The 16,912-nt window shown below is 59.4% G+C and overlaps 6 protein-coding genes and 1 non-coding gene across 7 annotated transcripts; 5 read left to right on the top strand and 2 right to left on the bottom strand.

The window, feature by feature from the left end:
- Positions 1-2,309: 2,309 nt before the first annotated feature.
- On the top strand, positions 2,310-5,863 carry SCHCODRAFT_02520877 (uncharacterized protein; the record flags this gene model as incomplete). Its single annotated transcript, XM_003026321.2, has 9 exons — positions 2,310-2,925; positions 2,981-3,060; positions 3,109-3,233; positions 3,307-3,514; positions 3,793-4,372; positions 4,431-4,531; positions 4,611-5,472; positions 5,543-5,686; positions 5,739-5,863. The coding sequence occupies 9 exons, from the start codon at positions 2,310-2,312 to the stop codon at positions 5,861-5,863; spliced, it is 2,841 nt and encodes a 946-aa protein (XP_003026367.1).
- Positions 5,864-6,274: 411 nt separating this feature from the next.
- SCHCODRAFT_02753573 (uncharacterized protein) lies at positions 6,275-6,853 on the bottom strand (the record flags this gene model as incomplete). The annotated part of the gene is made up of 2 exons (XM_050347281.1): positions 6,736-6,853; positions 6,275-6,689 (listed from the first exon to the last, which is right to left on the bottom strand). A coding segment is annotated over exon 2 (384 nt), but the record flags the coding sequence as incomplete, so codon positions are not given.
- Positions 6,854-7,272: 419 nt separating this feature from the next.
- SCHCODRAFT_02644271 (uncharacterized protein) lies at positions 7,273-10,006 on the bottom strand. The gene is made up of 7 exons (XM_003026411.3): positions 9,894-10,006; positions 9,598-9,837; positions 8,778-9,547; positions 8,137-8,725; positions 7,902-8,079; positions 7,468-7,853; positions 7,273-7,414 (listed from the first exon to the last, which is right to left on the bottom strand). The coding sequence occupies exons 2-6, from the start codon at positions 9,697-9,699 to the stop codon at positions 7,615-7,617; spliced, it is 1,878 nt and encodes a 625-aa protein (XP_003026457.1). The 5' UTR covers positions 9,700-9,837; positions 9,894-10,006; the 3' UTR covers positions 7,273-7,414; positions 7,468-7,614.
- A 97-nt stretch (positions 10,007-10,103) lies between these two features.
- SCHCODRAFT_t268 lies at positions 10,104-10,175 on the top strand. Its single transcript has one exon. It is a non-coding gene; the product is annotated as a tRNA-Glu (tRNA).
- Positions 10,176-10,644: 469 nt separating this feature from the next.
- SCHCODRAFT_02644269 (uncharacterized protein) lies at positions 10,645-12,361 on the top strand. Its single transcript, XM_050346383.1, has 2 exons — positions 10,645-11,449; positions 11,507-12,361. Exons 1-2 carry the CDS (start codon positions 10,899-10,901, stop codon positions 12,003-12,005), a joined length of 1,050 nt encoding a protein of 349 aa, XP_050197104.1. The 5' UTR covers positions 10,645-10,898; the 3' UTR covers positions 12,006-12,361.
- A 135-nt stretch (positions 12,362-12,496) lies between these two features.
- On the top strand, positions 12,497-14,579 carry SCHCODRAFT_02557466 (uncharacterized protein). Its single transcript, XM_050343725.1, has 3 exons — positions 12,497-12,606; positions 12,654-12,872; positions 12,931-14,579. The coding sequence occupies exons 2-3, from the start codon at positions 12,660-12,662 to the stop codon at positions 14,320-14,322; spliced, it is 1,605 nt and encodes a 534-aa protein (XP_050197103.1). The 5' UTR covers positions 12,497-12,606; positions 12,654-12,659; the 3' UTR covers positions 14,323-14,579.
- A 553-nt stretch (positions 14,580-15,132) lies between these two features.
- SCHCODRAFT_02520587 (UbiA-domain-containing protein) lies at positions 15,133-16,483 on the top strand (the record flags this gene model as incomplete). The annotated part of the gene is made up of 5 exons (XM_050343456.1): positions 15,133-15,361; positions 15,416-15,692; positions 15,744-15,828; positions 15,921-16,058; positions 16,157-16,483. The coding sequence occupies 5 exons, from the start codon at positions 15,133-15,135 to the stop codon at positions 16,481-16,483; spliced, it is 1,056 nt and encodes a 351-aa protein (XP_050197102.1).
- Positions 16,484-16,912: the final 429 nt, after the last annotated feature.

Raw genomic sequence — 16,912 nt, 5'->3', positions numbered from 1 at the left:
GGAGTTGTTTTTCCAGCGAAACCGCGGAGCTGTAGTTGAGAACATTATCAAGTACTTCCTGCACAGCCGTCTCTGTCGACGCGATTTGAGCGCGGGAAGCAGTGACATCGCGCAGAACGAGTACGTCTGAGTCGGCAGCCCGTATTTACAGCAGTATTCACCCCACGAAGGTGGTTTGTCATCCCGCTCAGGGTAGAGTCGGCCTTCGCCGGTCGGCGGGCGAGGGCGTTTACGTCGTCTGCTTGATTGAAAAGCGGGGGTAATTGATTGAGGGCGAAGAATCGATAATTGAAACCAGAGGCGAGCAATCGCAGACGGAGGGTAGTAATTGAGAGCGGAGGTGTTGGTCAGTCAGACGCTGTTGAGGTTGGGGAGTGTAGCAGAGGAGAGTCGACGCCACACTAGGATTGCTGATTCAGGTCGAGCCCCTTGATTGAAGACGAACTCCGCTCCTCGGTACCGGCGGCAGTGAAGGGTGTCAAGCGGCGGCAGAGAAGGGTGTCAATCGGCGGCAGGGGGCAGCGCTGATGTTGATAGACGAGGCACATTACGAACCGCGTTCGTTGAAGACGAGGCATCACGAACCGTGTTCGTTGAAGACGAGGCATCACGAACCGTGGTCGTTGAATCATCATCAAGGATGTCCGGGTTGGGATTCAAAGATGTGCAAATGTGGGTTCGAACTCCGCCGTGGGTTGCGTAAGATGGTCGGCCGCGATGGATGAGGGGACTGCGACCGCGATGGATGAAGGGAAGCCGGGCGCGATGAGAAAATCAGACCCCGCGACGAGAGGGCGACGATGAGTCGTCAAAGCGCATGAGGTTGCTCAGGTCAGAGGTCGTTGACTCAGGTCGTGAAAGAAAGATCAGACATCTCGAGATCCGAGTTCGAACTCCGCGACGATGGCCGTGAGTGTTGGGGCGAGGTTCGTGAGAGGCTTAGTAAGACGAGAGAGACTTGGGCGCTGCTCTCAGAAGGAGATGAGGGGAAGTTGATCCAAGGAGATGAGGACAAGGTGAGGACAAGAGTTCACCGTCAAGATTCCACTTGAGGTTGAAGAACATGGCGAAGCCCGGACTTGTCCGTAGAAGCAGCAATGAAAAGACGGATGAGGAAAGCCCGCGCATCAAGGGCGTCAAAGACGAAGCCACGCGCTACGACGGAGTAGCAACCACGCGATTCAACGGGCATGAATTGCAGCGCCACGAGGAGCGGCGGACAGAGTCTGCCACGCGGCGTGGCGAGCAAAGCCGGCGCACAAAGCAAGGGCGCGGGCGATCTTGATGGACCTGTTGTCATTGATGGGTTTGATCGGCGAGTAAAGCGGCCATTCTTTGAGGGCGGGGATAGCATGAAAGACGGGGATCAAATGGGAAGCTGGATGCGGATGCGGTGGATCAGAACATGCGCTGGCAGATGCGAACACGGAGTGGGCGCGGTGGAACAAGCATGAACGATGGAGACGAGACGCCGATGGAGGGCGTTTATCAGGCGTATACTCGGAAACAAGGTGCAGGCCGCACCCTGGCGAGCTTGACGGCTGAGTGTCAATGTTATTAGGCGAGGCTGCAGGGAGGCGAGGCGGGAAGGCAAGCACGCGCCGTGGGAGAGTAGTCTGGACGCCGCGAAATTGAACTCAGCGCGCCGCCCGATATTCATACTCGCAGCCGATATTCAGTTCGCCGCAGCGAGTCCCGATTGAGGCGGAGGGCAGATCGGTACGTGAGACGGAGGGTGACGACAGAAGGGTAAGGCCAGGACACGCTCCTGCGAACGCTGGGGCGAAGTTCTTCGGTGCGTGCCTGGCGGTTTAGAGGCTAGAAGACAGGGTGACGGAGAAAAGCTACGTATGGCGACGGGCGACGGACGGAGACGAAGAGTCGAAGGCGGAGGCGGGCGTGCCGAGGTGGCCGGTTGAAGATTCCAAGTCCGCGAAAGTGGCTGAAAGTGGGGTGCTGACGGCAGTGGGAAGGAGCCCTGGGTAAGCTGCTGCGTCGCGGGAGATAGAGGGGGGCGGGCTGCTGTGGGTGGGCTGACTGGGTGCGTGCGAAGGGAGAGGGGAATGGGGGACGGAGGAGGGGAAGCATGCAATGGAAATAATGGGCCGGCGGCAGGGGTGGTGCGGGGGCGTGGGAACGGGGTGATGAACGGGGCTAACGCTCGGATGTGCCGTGGCGGACTCTGGGCGGCTATTCCGGCGCGCGATGTCGTTAGGACCAGTGTACGTCCGCGCCTTGTCCCAGTATGTATAGCGCCCCCCGCCCCCGACGCTTCTTCCTCCCGACCACCACCACCACCACCTGCCCCCATGAACACCGCCGTCCTCGCCTGCGCTCACCGCCTCTGCCTGCTCCCCTTTGAGCTCCTCCAGCAGGTCGGCAGCCATCTAGCTGCCGACGACCCCGACGCGCTCGATGCCCTCGCCGCGTCGTGCCCCCGTCTCAAAGACGTGATCGCCTCCCCCCACACCGGCGCCTTCATCTTCGGCGAGGTCTTCAACACCGGCGCCATCCACCGCCGCGTCAGCTGGATCCCCGCCCGCCACCTCGCGCCCGAGGCGTCCAGCGCGCCCCCCGGCGCGTGCGGCATCCACCTCCGCCCCCACCACTTCAGCGGCCAGCTCCAGGCGTACTTCGAGAACGTGCGCACGCCGCTGCTCAGGCGCGTCCCGCCCTCCGACCCGGACGCGGAGTCCGCGATCATGCACGCCTTCATCATGCTCATTGTCGACGACGGCCGGAACGCGCAGATGCTCGACCGCTGGGGCGCGTACGACTTCGCGATGGCCTACGTGCTCATGCGCATCGAGGCGGACAGCCAGCCGAAGGACGCGGAGCAGGCGGCGCGCGGCGCGTGTCCCTGGCCGTCGATGGACGACGAGCTCGCGGCCGCGCTTTGGGTCGCCTGGCACCTGACCACCGAGGGTGCATGCTCTACCCATCGCGCGCGTACTCAAACTGACGCGTCCACCTTACACAGAACGACTCGCCGCGGAGCGCACAAGTCAGGTCCTCAAGATCCTCGAAGGTCTCCTCCCCTTCATCGTCATGCCCTTTCGCGTGCGTCGCGTCGTTCCCCCTTTGTCGCTTCTACTCACGATTATACAGTACGCCGCGGGCGAGATCCCACCCGACTTCTTCTACCCGCCCCTCGGCGTCGGACCTCAGGGCATGTTCCTCCCGCAGTCCCTCCGCACCGTGCACGGGAACTATCCTGTCTTCCCGCGATCGAAGTGCGTGTCCTAGTCGCTTCTCCGCACCGTTCTATCCCCCATCATCCATAAATCACTAATTACATCTACCCAGCCCGCCTCCCTTCTGGCCCTACGTCGGCTACCAGTTCACCTTTCCCCCGCCGCTGCTCTCCGCGGTCGCGAAGCTGCACTGGTTCGCGCGCCGACAGCGGATTCACATCCCGATCCCGCAGTTCCTGGCGAAGACGTATGCGGAAAGGAAGGCGGCACACGCGGAGCGGGTGGCGAGGGAGGGGTGGGATGCGGTGGGCGCGATGGGGGTGAGTGGATTTCGTCATCCATGTGGTGGGGAAGGTGTGAGGCTTGATTTGCGTAGTTCGGTTGACGGCTGCTCGCGAACGTGGATTCGGCGAACGGTAGCGTCTTTCGACTCGTCGGTTTCGTCTTTTGGCTCGTCGATCTCCATTGCTGTGGGCTCGTCGGTCTCGTCGTTCGGCTCCCAGCTCTCGTCTTTTGGCTCGCAGTTCAGGCGCCAGCGTCCTTTCTCTTGGTCTCGTCCTCTCTCTCCCTTACATCTCATACTGACCAACCCTCTCAGGTCCAGTTCACCCAACAAGACATCCACGAGGTGAACGTGAACAAGGCGGTGCGCCTCCCGTGGCATCCGTACCCGCTGAGCTTGCCGGCGTCGACTGCGAGCGCGAGTCCAGCCGCGAACGCGAGCCCAGTTGCGAATGCGAGCGCGAGTCCAGTTGCGAATGCAGAGAACTCTGGCCCTGTCTTTAACGCGGAGAACGCTGCTCAGGCGGACGCCAGCGTGGCGGGCAACACGAGCACGGCACCGACGACGGACAATGCGAACGCGGCGTCGACTACGAACGTGGAGGACGCTGCAAACAACGGTCCCTCGGCCTCCGCGGACCAACCTTCGACGTCTACCTCGGCATCCGCGGACGGTTCTGGGACTTCTACATCGCCCAATGCAACGGCCTCGGACGCTCCTTTGGCCTCTACTGCAACTTCGACCACTGACATCTCCCCGGACACTTACATTCCACCGCCCGCTTCCCTCGTCGAGCCCTTCCTCAGGCTCGGCCGACAGCCCGCGTTCACGAAGAGCATGGCGTGGGACACGGATGCGGCGCGCTGCATTATGAGCAACAGTGCGCATGTTGCTTGTGAGTGGGATGACTACGACTTCTCTAGCTTCGACTTTGTTTACTGACGTACGCGCAGATGACCCTAGACACCCGCCGTCACAGCTTGCGGACTCGATCCGCCTTGGCCAGATGTACCAGCCCGGCTCGATGGAGGGGCTCTGGCAGGGGAGGATGCTGGTGAGTAGACTCTACCTACAATATTGACATGTATACTGACCATCCGTCTTCGTAACCGTTCACGCGCCTGTTCATCTAGGTCCCCTCCGTCCCCGCTCTCCAAGCGCTGCTCGACACCGACGAGCGGCCGCTCAGCAACGACGTGATCCACTCCGACACGATCCAGATGCGCCCCGTCGTCTTCCGCATGAAGGAGTTCGCGTGCGCGATGCCGCTGGGGTGCGGCCGGGTGGACCCGCACCACCACGGGAGCGCGCACTCGGCGCTCGACCCGCGTCTCCCAGCGCACAACGCGCCGCGCTCGGGCTGGCTCCCGCCGGGCACGCGCCTCGTGGTGTCCGAGGACGGGAAGACATGCAACGCCGTCACGGCCGATGGACGCGTCTATCCGTACCGCTCTGTGAACGAGCCCGTCGACCCTGAGACGTGCGAGGGGTGCGTGATTCGGGAGCGCGTCGGCCGGGAGGGCATGGAGCGGGTGTTCGAGCAGTATGGGCTGGGGTTGGGCACGCCTGTGGGCGGCGGACGGGTCGCGATGGGCCAGAATGCGCGCGAGGTCGCCGGGCAGGCGTGTGGGCAGTGCGGGGGGCGGAGGCGGATCCCGACTCGCGACTTCATGTACGCGTTTGGGAGGCCGGCGCAGGAGGATGATGGGTGGGACGTTGGGAGCCCGGACGATGAGGGCGCGGCGATGGACGCCACCGAGGACGCGCACGATGGCAGCCCGATGGACGTCGGTGCAGATGCGAATCAGCACCGCCCGCCCTGCGACTGCCGCACGACCCCGCCGCGCGCGCTCAAGGAGTGCTGCCACACGTCGTCGATTCTGCTCGTCGGGACCACGGACGAGCGGCATGCGGCTGCGTGGTTCGACTGGGAGTACTACGGCCGCGTGCGCAGCTGCGATGGGATGATTGGGCTGCTGAGGTTCCCGAAGGCTGGTGAGTAGGCTAATTGTCGACACCCTTTGCAGTGCGCGAGCTGACTTTAATATCCCTTTCTTTCTTTCAGGCTCGCCGTTCGCGACGGGCCACTTCCACGCGTCGTACACGTTCTTCTACGGCTACATCCACGGCGGGCGCAACTTTGTGGGCACCTGGCGCCGTGTGTTCCCGGACGGGACGATGGGGCCGGTTTTGTTCGGCGAGAATGGAGGTGCGTCGGCGTGTTGACTTGCTTTCTCAGTCTCACTCATGTTTCTGACCAGAGGATATTGGAGGCGCGGGCGAAGGGGGCGCGGAGATCTTCTTGGAGGGTCCGTTCTCGTTCGCCAAAGTGGAAGAAAAGGCCGAGGAGGAGGATGACAAGAAGAAGGCCAGGGCGAGTGCTTGAGGTCCTCGACTCTTCGTCCGACCACGGGGAGTCGAGGACAAGCATTCCGCCTAGACGAAAACGTACTCAACGTGGTTGCGAATGGACTGGTTGTACATCGCGGACGCCTTGTATGCTCATTCAAATGCGGGACGCCCGCTGTTTCTTGGACTTTTACCACTCTCATGCACAATATCCCCTCATACGATACCATCCTGCGCATCTACCAGGTTCTGTCTGCTCATCTAGTCTATCTGTAGTAAGTAGTACGTCCCAAGTATCTATGTATCTATTTGTGCTGTCTGTCCCATGGACCCCATTGTAGAGCAGTCATCTGTCCCTAGCTTCGACTTGCATGCTTATCGCGCCGTATACCATCCTTTACCTAAGTAGCTGCCCAGACACATCTCGTACAGGGCTCTATCTTATTCATCGCGATGAGGTGTCCTGCGCTAGCATGCCGATACCATCGCCATCGCGTTCCGTGGAATCTCTGCATTTTCGAACTCAGCGCTACTGCCATGCAGTGCGGGCATGGGAACCATCTTCGATGCGGACGCGGTGGACGTTTTGGGGGCGGGAGGCTTCGGGCGTTCGCTGCATGTGAGGGCAGCTGGCTATGAATGTTCGACGCGTTCGCGGGAGGGCGAGCTCCATGGGCAGCTGCCGGTTGGCTGCCCGCCGTGGGTGTGGACACTGTGAGTCGCCCGCTTACTGGAGCGAAGACATCTGGAAGTTCATGTTGGGGGCTGCGCGGACCATGCGCCTGGCGGGGAAGGGCCGGTCGTGTGCTAGTGAACACTGTTAAGCAGCGCATCCCACGCGAGCGGGTCCGCGCGTTAGTTGCCTGTGAGATCCATCAACCAACGCAGGCAGTACTTGGCTGTACGTACGTGTACATGCCCCTGCTAGGCGGCGGCGCACGAAGGGGCTTGCCGCACCTGGAGCATCAGTGAGAAAGGCGGCGCTGTTCGACAGACCTCCATACGTAAGGTAAGACTCGAATTCGCCCCATCGGTGGAAGAAGAAGAGTCATCCGCCTCCGCCTGATGCAGGTACGTGCACTGCGATTTCATAGTAGGCAGTCAGAGTTCTGTCTAGCGACGGGCCTTGTGACGATTTGGGTGCCGGCGGCGGTGCTGCCCAACATGCATGGACGATCGCGAAGGCGGGCTTACCGGTATATTCTGGAAGCAGCTAGGAGGCACGAGAGAACCGCGGACTCACGCTGGACGGTCGCGGGACGAACAGAAGTCCTTCGCGGTGAACAGAAGGACAGAAGGGCGGGTCGCGAGACTAGAAGGGCTCCAAACTGCCTGCACCTGAGCGCGGAGATTACTTCGTAAAGTGGAAGCTACTGGGGCGCGACTGCAGGGCTGTATTCGAGGGGTTGCCGCAAGCCCGTCAGCGATGCGATTCATACGTCCGAGCGGCGTCCTCTGAGCTGAATGGTTTCTTATGTGCTAACAACTGCGTGAACCTTTCCATTGAGCAAAATGCCTGCGAGATTGCATTCACGACCGGCGATCTCCTTCCGAAACGCTCGGGGATGAATTGCAAAGACAGCTGGACCTTTGGCGTGTTCAGTCACCGAGCGAGTTGCTGGGAACACAGAGCCCACGCACCCTTTCTCCAGACGGCATAGTCTCGCGAGACACCTACCGCTTTACGTCTGACCGTCGGGGGGCTGAGTTGGGCGGACTTACGTCGGGGCGGGCACGTCGTCTGCTGTCGCAGTGGAATGTGATATTGGATACGCAAGGACACAGTCGCTACGAGTATCGCCGCTCCCGCAGCGCCCAGGAGATCATGGGCACTATAAGCTCGAGCCTGTTCACGTACGGGAGTTCCATGACCTGCGGCACGTAGTCCCACCGTACGCGCCCTGACCGAACGCTGCGCTCGACCCAGCGCGCGGTGAGCCTGCTGTCGGGTATCGCCGCGTATAGCGGTCGCTGCGGGAACGATGGGAGGACGATGCTTGGCGCTGCTACTATCCAGTTCGTGCCGCCTGCGATAGATCAGTGGTAGTTTCGACAAGATAAGAGACCGGCCTTACTTCCGAGGATGACCTGCGTGAGCGAAGGGCGGCGGACGCATAGCGCCTGGACGACGTCCTGTTCCTCGTCTAGCGCATCAACGTCGGGCAGGACGGGTCGTCTGGTCGCTCCCGTGATATACAAGACCTTCAGCAATGGTGTACTACGAAGCGCGTCTTCGAACTGCAAGAAGACATCCTAGCAACGAATAGAGTCAGTCGACATACGACGAACAAAGTCAAGGCGCTGCCATACCTGATGCGGACGCGTTGGAATATCCGTGACAAGAAAATTGAGTTTCGTAAGTGGCAAAACGCGGTCCTTCATCGCACGGATGTGGGTGGGTAGTTCGCTCATGGTGGTGATATTATGGAGAACATCGAGGGTATGGTCGAGCATGGACAATTTGGCGTAAACCTCTGGCGCGTCTTGCGCCATGGTCGGCCCGTTCCAGACTATCGCCAGGCTACGGATATTCGGCTGAGGCAGAATGGCGCCGGCGACATAGCTAGGACAAGTCAGGATCTCCAGCCGCGAGAAGCCAGCAGAGCCGCGCGCGAACTCGTCGTGGAAGAACGTGTGATTGAGGTTGTTGGCGAGGCCGCTGCGGAAGTGGACCGTGCGCAATCGTTGGTGGCGGGCGAGGAAGGCTGGGGTGGCAGGTGTAAGGTGAAGGTCGCAGCGTTGTAAGGAGGGGAAGTGGGCGTCTGCTAAAAGGAGGGGGAGGTTGCGGGAGGCTTGGAGGGGAAGGTTCTCGATGTTGACCATCCTGCGCATGGCGGTGGCCATCAGCTTATGGTATGCGGGGAGCCAGTCCCATATGAAGAGCCCCATCGAAGGGTCGCTGCAGACGAGTCGGTAAGTAGTATCTGCAAGCGCGGAAGATGTGAACTTACAGCGCGAGCGTCCTGACTGACTTCGCAGCGACATCCGAGCGGATGATCGTGCGAAAAAACTTGACGCTCTGCCGGGCATTCTTCATCGTGACGCTACGATAAAGCCATCGAGTACCAGCCGCATTCATACGTTTGTCGACTAGGCATACAAAGAGGAGATGATAGACGCCGAGATGCTTGCATATCTCGTCGACTATCTCCGGCGGGACGATGGACAGCCAAGGGTGACCCGACGGAGTGAGAGCCTGGAGACGCATGCGCGGCCCCTCCTCAATCCAGAATGTCTTCTCCACTTCGGCAAGCTCGGTTAGCCGTTGGGACGCGCGCCGAGCTACGACGTAGAGCGCGCATACGGCGACTAGTGTCACGACGCCCGAGACTACTCCTGCGATAGCCTGCGCCACTATACAGACATGGATGGCGTATCTGGCGATGTCGCCAACGAGTCCCCACTCGTTCAGGTTGAAGACGAGCGTGACATCGATGCGGCCCGGATGTTGCTGGATTTTCGCCTTGTACGTGAAGAGGTACGTCGCGATGCCGAAGGTCAAGAAGGACATGCATTGTATCCCGCTGTGGATGCGTGCGGTGCGCAGAGTCCGGTCGCGCTGCGACAGAGCACCGACGATGGGATTCAGGAGAAGAAAGGGCACAGTGATGGCCGCGACGACCAGTTCACGAAAGTTTCCGACTAGCACGACGTACGGCTCGCGGAAGGCAGTCTGGTAGCCAATCGTTGACCACAAATACGCGAGGGCAGAGAACGAGAACTTGGGCAGCTTCAGTGAAGACGTACGTCGAATCCTGCTCATATACGTACCACGGTGTTTGAAATGTTGCTCAAGAGTTGCTGAGACGGCCGAGTCACTTCAGCCAATGATTTGTGGCGATGGCCAGCGCTCCCACCGCCCGCGGACGACATGCTGGCGATGAGGGAGTGATGCAGAAGCGTTCAGCCCACAGGATTATACAGCTTTGCGTACAGCCTCCGTACAGCCGAACCACGCCACGCGACGATATCGAAGTCGGCAGACGGGCTTAGCCCTTACCAAAGCGACACCTACGCGATAGCGGCCGTCAAGCGCGCGTCAAGGGTAGGAGAGGATGGGAACCTACCGTTAGGCAACGAATCAGTTCAGGAGGATGATATCCTTGAAGTGTAATCGTGGCGGAGAGTGGATTGCAGGCCCGCGACCCCATAGAGGCCCAGAGTGGTAGGCTCTCGTGATGGTCGGAAGGAAGCGCGGTAAGCGCAAGCATATTGACGTCACTAAATTGAATCGGGAACGGGCCATGAGTAGACTAAAATTAAAAGTGTCCAGACAATCGGATATGGTGTAACGGCTAACATTGCCGCCTCTCACGCGGCAGCTCGGGGTTCGATTCCCCGTATCCGAATACTTTTTGCGCACGCACTCTCTCTCCTTCGGGTGAGAGAGAAAGTCCATGCCTGGGGGGATCTGCGATCGACGTTCATGCTCAATGGCGCAAGCGCAAGCACGCTGATATATCGGTAGTACTGCGTCCTTCTGAACTGTTAACTCTCTACTGCCCACCGATCTAGTGAGTTTGCTAGACCTATCGTATGCAAGGCGATGACCATAGGCAAGTTGATACGGCATTGACGTTCAGCACCGCTGGTGCGCGTCAAGTGACATGTTGAACTTGACGGCGCGTTGTTGTGCCGTGTTTGTCGACACCCGCGTGGAGTTGTTCCCACCGCGCAGGCTTTGTTCCTCCTCTCTTCCACCATTCAATCGTCCTTGTTCTTGTCGTTCCCCGGACAACAATCGTTTGCTCTCGACAAGGTGAAGCACCCGGTGCCGGTGCCGCGACATGAAGACGACTTGATCAACACGTGTGCACTCAAACCACAGGTGTCAGTGTTACAATGGACAGAACAATGCCGCCTCATAAACGAGGCCCGCGGACCCGTGACAGCCATCAAAAAGGTCGCGACGCGTTTTTCTCTTCAACCACCTTGTCTTATACTATCATCAGCCCGCGCTGCACCTCATAATCGCCTCCGACGCGTCCTAGCCCCGCGCCACTCGCTCCAGCGCACATACCGGAACTCGAACATACTCTGCTCTTGTCTAATCCAACCCTCACGACTACGACATGCGTCCCTGCGTTCCGTTCCCCGCCACTAACAACACGAGCGACCAGTGGGCGTTCACCGCGCACGAGTCCTCACAGGACCCGCACGAGATCGACCTCGTGCTCGTCAACGAAGATGCACCTGTCGCGAAGTCCCCCTCCCGGTCTCCCTTCCGGCGCACGCGCTCGTTTTCGACCGCCACAATCCGTGGCAGGCCCAACCAGAAGCTGCCCGCCGTGTTCGAGGCCTGGCACGCCGAGCACGGCGACGCCGACGACGATGACAACGACTTTGAGTGGGACGACCGGCTGCCAGCGCGTCCCGAGACGCCAGCATTCGACACGTCGCCCACGAAGCTATTCCGCGCCGCGGAGTTCATTGCCCCTAGCTCGCCATGCACCCCCGCGCTGGAGGACCTGCCCGATATCGAGGACGAGTCCAGCAGCGACGAAGACGTCAACACCGTCTTCACGCCACCGATCTCGTCCACATCTTACGGCACGCACCCGGCGCTCGAGCCGCGCCTGCACTTCCTCGGGACGCGGCACTTTGAGGAGTGGGACAAGAGCGAGTGCGTGCTGCTATCTTATCGCGCGCGGGGCGCTGTACTGATCGGATTGAACTACAGCTTCGTTGATTGCCATGTTCTGCTCCAGCTCGTGCCGATGAACCTGCCCGGGCTGCTCTCCGCGCCCCCATCCGCCCCCATCGAGATCCTCTGCAGCACCGCGCCCACGCCCCGCCCCGGCTGCTCCTCTCCGCCCTCCCCATGGTCCTCGGTCCCCGAGCACGCGCTCCGCTGGCGGAGCGACACGGCCATGCTCCAGCCCTCCGTCGATCCGCGCTTCAACACGCTCGTCGAGGATAACATCGGCGTGAACCCCACCTGGCAGCGACCGCAGAACTATATCAAGGTCGCGGGGTGCCATATCCCGCTGGACGGGTACGCGCGGCTGGTGACGATTCGCATCCCGACGGGCTGGCTGCGCGGGTCGACGCCGCGGACGTTCATGCTGGAGGTCGTCATCGAGGAGGATCGGGACGACGGGACCCCTTGGCCGACCGTGCGCGCGGAGATGACGGTCGCCAACTTGCGCTGGCAAGACGTCGCGCCCCGCCGCCCATGATCATGTCGTCCTACCGCCCATGACGTCTGTGCGCATCTCACCATCTACAACCCAACGCTGTATATCTGTCTCCTGCTTCTCCTTGCTCTGACTCTCATCTCTCATCTTTCCGATGCTCTATACTCTCATCTCTCCGATGCTCTACAATCCTCTTTCCATTGTCCATGCTTAACGAATCTACTGTCCATGACCTTCGAAATCTCCTGTCCATGACCTTCGAAATCTGTCCATGATTTCCTGTTTACGACCCACGCTCCTACTCTCCTTGCTCATCGATACCATTGCATCGTCACTACCATAGGCTCTTCCTGTATCTTTACCACTGGATTTACGATGGACTTCTGTTGATGTGCTGGAGTCTGTGCTGCTTGGGTGAGCGGTTCGTGGCGTTCGTTCATCGGTGTGCAAGATCGCGTCCGCGATTGAGGCGACCGTTGAAGCTTAAGAAGATGATGTCATTCCCTCGGAGAGCCGGCCCGATGGCAGCGGTGGGGCACACGCGCGTCGCGAGCCTCCCACCCTTCCTTGCCTTGCTACTATCCACGGCAACTGTAACCTCTCGCGGAGCGTACTTCTCTTGCTCTGCCTGATACTGTGATATGTGAGCTCTTTCGCTTCTTGCTACGCCTTGATTGACTTTTCTCTTAGAGCCTCATGCACGCCGTCCTGAGGACTCCCGAGCTTCGCCATACCATCTTCAAGGATTTGACAAGATACGATCTGACGGCTCTGGCAATAGCGTGCAAGGAGTTCTCCGGAGAGGCCCTCAGCATGCTCTGGTCGTACTGCTTTGACATCCGCGATATTCTGGACCTGCTACCCGATGCCAAGAAGACCATTTCGAGGGTGAACCGCAAGCGTGTCGTGGTATGCAGATATATCACAACTGGGATAGCATCCAAACGCTGACTCCGACTTCTTCAAGGGTGCGCGAGGCGACCTCACCCTTCAAGATATTAGCCGTATTTCCTTTTACGCGGCTTTCATACGGACGCTCGACGTCGATTTCAAGGACCTTCGCGCATCTGAAAGCGGTATGCAGCAGATCGTCTCTGTAGCCGCCGCTAGTGGTCAAGAGCTCTTCCCGAATCTACGCGAGCTGCGCTACCATGGACCGACGGATTTCGCGCCCTGCCTGACTTTCCTCCTCGCCCCTACTCTCACCAAGCTCACTGTGATCATCGAGGCTTCTGATGAGCGATGGAGAAGTCAGCGGGCGGGGAGACCTGTCTACGGCGCAACGGAGCTCTCGATTCTCCTCGGTCTGAAGGCGCGCGACCGTGACTCTCCGCGAATCGCATCTCTCCATCTCAGAGTACATACCGACCTCCCGTGGCCCCTGGACGAGTTGCTTGATGGATGGGATAGCTTGGAGGATCTGTGCATCGAGGCCTCGATCAACGAGATGGTCTTGTCGTCCGTCTTCCGACTCCCGCGTCTTCACTCGCTGGCACTGGACGGAACGGAATGGTACATGGTAGACGAGGCTACCGAGTGGTTGTCTCTCGGGAAGCTAGATGTTCTGCCCGTCGCTAGTCCGATACTCACCCACATCTCGCTTCGATTGAGCAGCCTCGCCGAGGCATCACAAGTGCTCGCAGCCCTTACCGTGCTAGACCTCTCGCAGCTGTATATTGAGGATGTCGAGCGATTTCCCGCATTGGATGCCTTTGTTCGGCTTCTGGGAAAGCGTCTGGAGCCTGCGATCCTACTGGAGCTCGTCTTCAAGCTCGCGTTGGATGTGACGATGGCCAGACATATACTCGGCGTTAACAGCAATCTCCCGCCAGAGCAAAGGGTCCATCTCGACACGCTCCGACCCCTGCTCCCTTTTAGTAATCTCGTCCGGTTCGTCCTTCCTGTTACCAGCGATATTGAGATTGCTCTCGACGATGATGATGTGGATACGCTTGCGCGAGCGTGGCCGCGACTCGAGGTGCTGGAGGTATACACGGTGCGGCGTCCCTCTCCCGCGCTGCCGCCCGTCTGTACTATCAATGCCCTCTTGTCGTTCGCCCGTCATTGCCCGTTGCTGCGCCTGCTGGGGATGGAGCTCGATGCCACCATCGTTCGTGCGCTAGACCCCTCTGTCGTGCCCGTGCAGTCATCGCTGTGGCGGCTACAAGTCCATCACTCGCCCATCGAGTCGCCCGCGGACGTCGCTGCGTTCCTGTCGACCTTATTCCCGAATCTGGAGTCGATTCAGCAGCCAGATCATCCCTCGTCCAGATACAATAGCGGCAAGTGGGACACAGTACAGTGGTGTCTGCCAAGGCATGCCCTGGGAACGCTCGTTCCCTGGTTGCATGCTTTTTAGCGGGAGGCACTGGCAGGTACGTGCACGAGTGCGCGCAGGATCCACGTCGCCATATAGTTGTTGAGGAGCTTGCGTAGGCAAGACGATATACATAGATGACATCCAGGAGACGGTGATAATGATAACGGGCAAGGATACTCAGTGTATGAGTCGAGTCTGAAGTGGGCGAGTTGACGACCCTCAACGAATGGGAGGAGGTTACTGGTGCTTCCGGGGGATGCCGGTAAAATACCGATGCAACATAAGAATGGTTGGACATAGACTGAACACTCGAGCCCTCCGTTTCGTCGTCGTGTGTGTTAAGTTGGGTTGTGACGCTCAGTCGGGGAAACGAGTTTGTGGCGTCGATATCAATTCGGCCTTGTTCATTGCAGTCATGTTGCATTCCCCTCCCATCTCTGCTTGCATGCGCAGAGCCCCGAATCGCACGACACTTCCTCAACCACACGCTTCTGGAGTCGAACAGGGTCTCCGAGGGAACTGTATGCATGCGCCGTGAGCTAGTACGCTGATGCGGGTGCGGCATGCGCATCCCTGCATCCGACCGGAGGAGCAAGTCGACAAAACGGCGCAGTCGTTACTCCGAGGATGGGCGTCGGATTCGCAGCAGTTTTTGCCTCCGTGGGTGGCGCGGATGCACAAAGGGAGCTCATCGGGCTCTTGGCTTCGTTCAATCCTGCACGCTGGTCGCGTGAACTGTGCGTCCCCCTTTCGATCCCCTCTGTACTTCTGGCTGACTTGCATCCTTCCTAGGTCCCTTCCTTCGACAACGACCTCTCCTTTATGTCCTCCCACGCCAACACCGTCTTTATGTTTTCCTCCGGCCCCTCAACGAGCGCCTTCGACGAGGGCTATGTCGGCACGGGCGATACTCTGCTTCCCCTCAACGTAGATCGCTCCGCCTCCGCGTCGCTGGATGCATCTACGCCGCGTCCACCTTCCCTCTTTGCGCTACCGACCAAGACTGAGCTCCGCGCCTGCTGGGAACTCGGGCGCCTGAGCAATGGGATGGGTTGCTGGGTATGCTGGTTCCCCCTCGGTGCGTTTTGCGAATTCTTGCTTCGCTCGACCCTGCCTAACACTTTGCGTATAGCCTTCTCCATGACCATGGCATATCACGCGCACCACGACATGCCCTTCGCCACCCTCCTCGCCCGACTCGCACTCTACCTAGGGCTTTGCAGCGGAATCAAGTCCGTCATTATGACTATCGACGATATCCTCGACCATGACATCGACGCACGCGTCGCCCGAACGAAGAACAGGGCTCTCCCTCGCGGCGCTATCTCGAGGGAGCGCGCCTGGTTGTGGTTCGTCCTGCAGTGCGTAGTTGGGGTAGGATTGGGTTGGGTCCTCCTGAATAGGACGACGTGAGTAGTGATGCGTATGAACGTCCAAGGTGTACTGACTACAACTCGCAGGCTGTTCATCTCTATGTTCGTCTGGCCTATCTTCGTGATCTACCCGACGTGCAAGCGGTGGATGGATTTCGCGCCCGTCCCTTTGGTGAGTATTGCGACTGCTCTACATCGCCATTCCTTGCCTCTTTCGTCCGCTTCCTCGTGTGCGCTCTAGCTTAGGCTAACTCGCCTTCGTAGGCTTTCATGTTCAACATCGGCGCCCTCATGGGATGGACGGACGTCGACCCGAACGACGTGCCGTGGAAGATGCTCGCCGTCGTCTACGCCGCGTGCGGCTTCTGGACGCTCACGTTCGAGACTGTCTACCAACATCAGGTAAGTACTCACCATATCTATCCCTACATACCGCTCTGTGGCTGCTTGCGCTTGCGGCTTGAATCTTGTTTGACCAGGACGCTGATGCTCCTACTCAGGACAAGCTCGACGACATCCTCATCGGCGCGCGCTCCCTTGCGCTCTTCATGGGTCGCCGCACCGTCCCGTTTTGCGCGACCACGGCCGCCGCCTTCGTTGGTCTTCTTTCCGCTGCCGCCTTCCTCAACGGGCACGGGCCCATCTTCTACGTTGCCGCCTTCGTTGCGCTCGCGCGGCTGCTGCTACCGCTCCGGACTCTCGACGTCGATGTGCCGAAGCAATGCTTGCAATATTTCCTGCTGACCCCGAAAGTTGGAGCAATTCTGCTTTTGGGCTTCTTGGGCGATGCGTTGCTCTCCAGGTGGGCGGCGAGGCTGGCGCTTTGAGGCGAATTCCTTCCCTGCCGCTCCTATCGCCTTCTAGTACCCCCCACTCCCTCTTGCTGTCGCACCTCTCTACCCGCGGACAATCTCCTGTTCCGCTGCTATCGGCTTGCGCTTGAATCACCTCCTCTACCCTCACCTCCTTATGAACATCATACATGTACGTTGGACTCTATAGTTAGTAAGACAATGGACTCACCGAACGTCTGGAAGGACATGGTACTCTACCCTTCGCTTGTCGTAGCATACCTCGGGACAATGAACGGATCTCATACAGTACCTTACAGTCTACCGCTACTCTGTTATGTCACGCTCTCGGACTCTTGCACATCTTTACACTAGTCGCTCGTTCGTATCTTGCTTTCGTCTTGCTATCCTGCTGTATATACTCTCGCTGTCGTGTAGCTACGCCAAAGATTGCGGTTGAAAAAA

This window comes from Schizophyllum commune (genome assembly GCF_000143185.2).
Source record: "Schizophyllum commune H4-8 unplaced genomic scaffold SCHCOscaffold_16, whole genome shotgun sequence".
Classification (NCBI taxonomy): Eukaryota; Fungi; Basidiomycota; class Agaricomycetes; order Agaricales; family Schizophyllaceae; genus Schizophyllum; species Schizophyllum commune.
This window is presented reverse-complemented; position numbering and strand designations above follow the sequence as displayed.

Bases quoted from the DNA above. Each gene is read 5' to 3' on its own strand.
- SCHCODRAFT_02644271 (XM_003026411.3), bottom strand. From the start codon at position 9,699: ATGTCGTCCGCGGGCGGTGGGAGCGCTGGCCATCGCCACAAATCATTG. The intron at 8,726-8,777 runs GTAAGTTCACAT...ACTCGTCTGCAG, and splicing joins TCAGTCAGGACGCTCGCGCT to CGACCCTTCGATGGGGCTCT. The intron at 7,854-7,901 runs GTAAGGCCGGTC...GATCTATCGCAG, and splicing joins CACGCAGGTCATCCTCGGAA to GCGGCACGAACTGGATAGTA.
- SCHCODRAFT_02644269 (XM_050346383.1), top strand. From the start codon at position 10,899: ATGCGTCCCTGCGTTCCGTTCCCCGCCACTAACAACACGAGCGACCAG. The intron at 11,450-11,506 runs GTGCGTGCTGCT...ATTGAACTACAG, and splicing joins GAGGAGTGGGACAAGAGCGA to CTTCGTTGATTGCCATGTTC.
- SCHCODRAFT_02557466 (XM_050343725.1), top strand. From the start codon at position 12,660: ATGCACGCCGTCCTGAGGACTCCCGAGCTTCGCCATACCATCTTCAAG. The intron at 12,873-12,930 runs GTATGCAGATAT...GACTTCTTCAAG, and splicing joins TGAACCGCAAGCGTGTCGTG to GGTGCGCGAGGCGACCTCAC.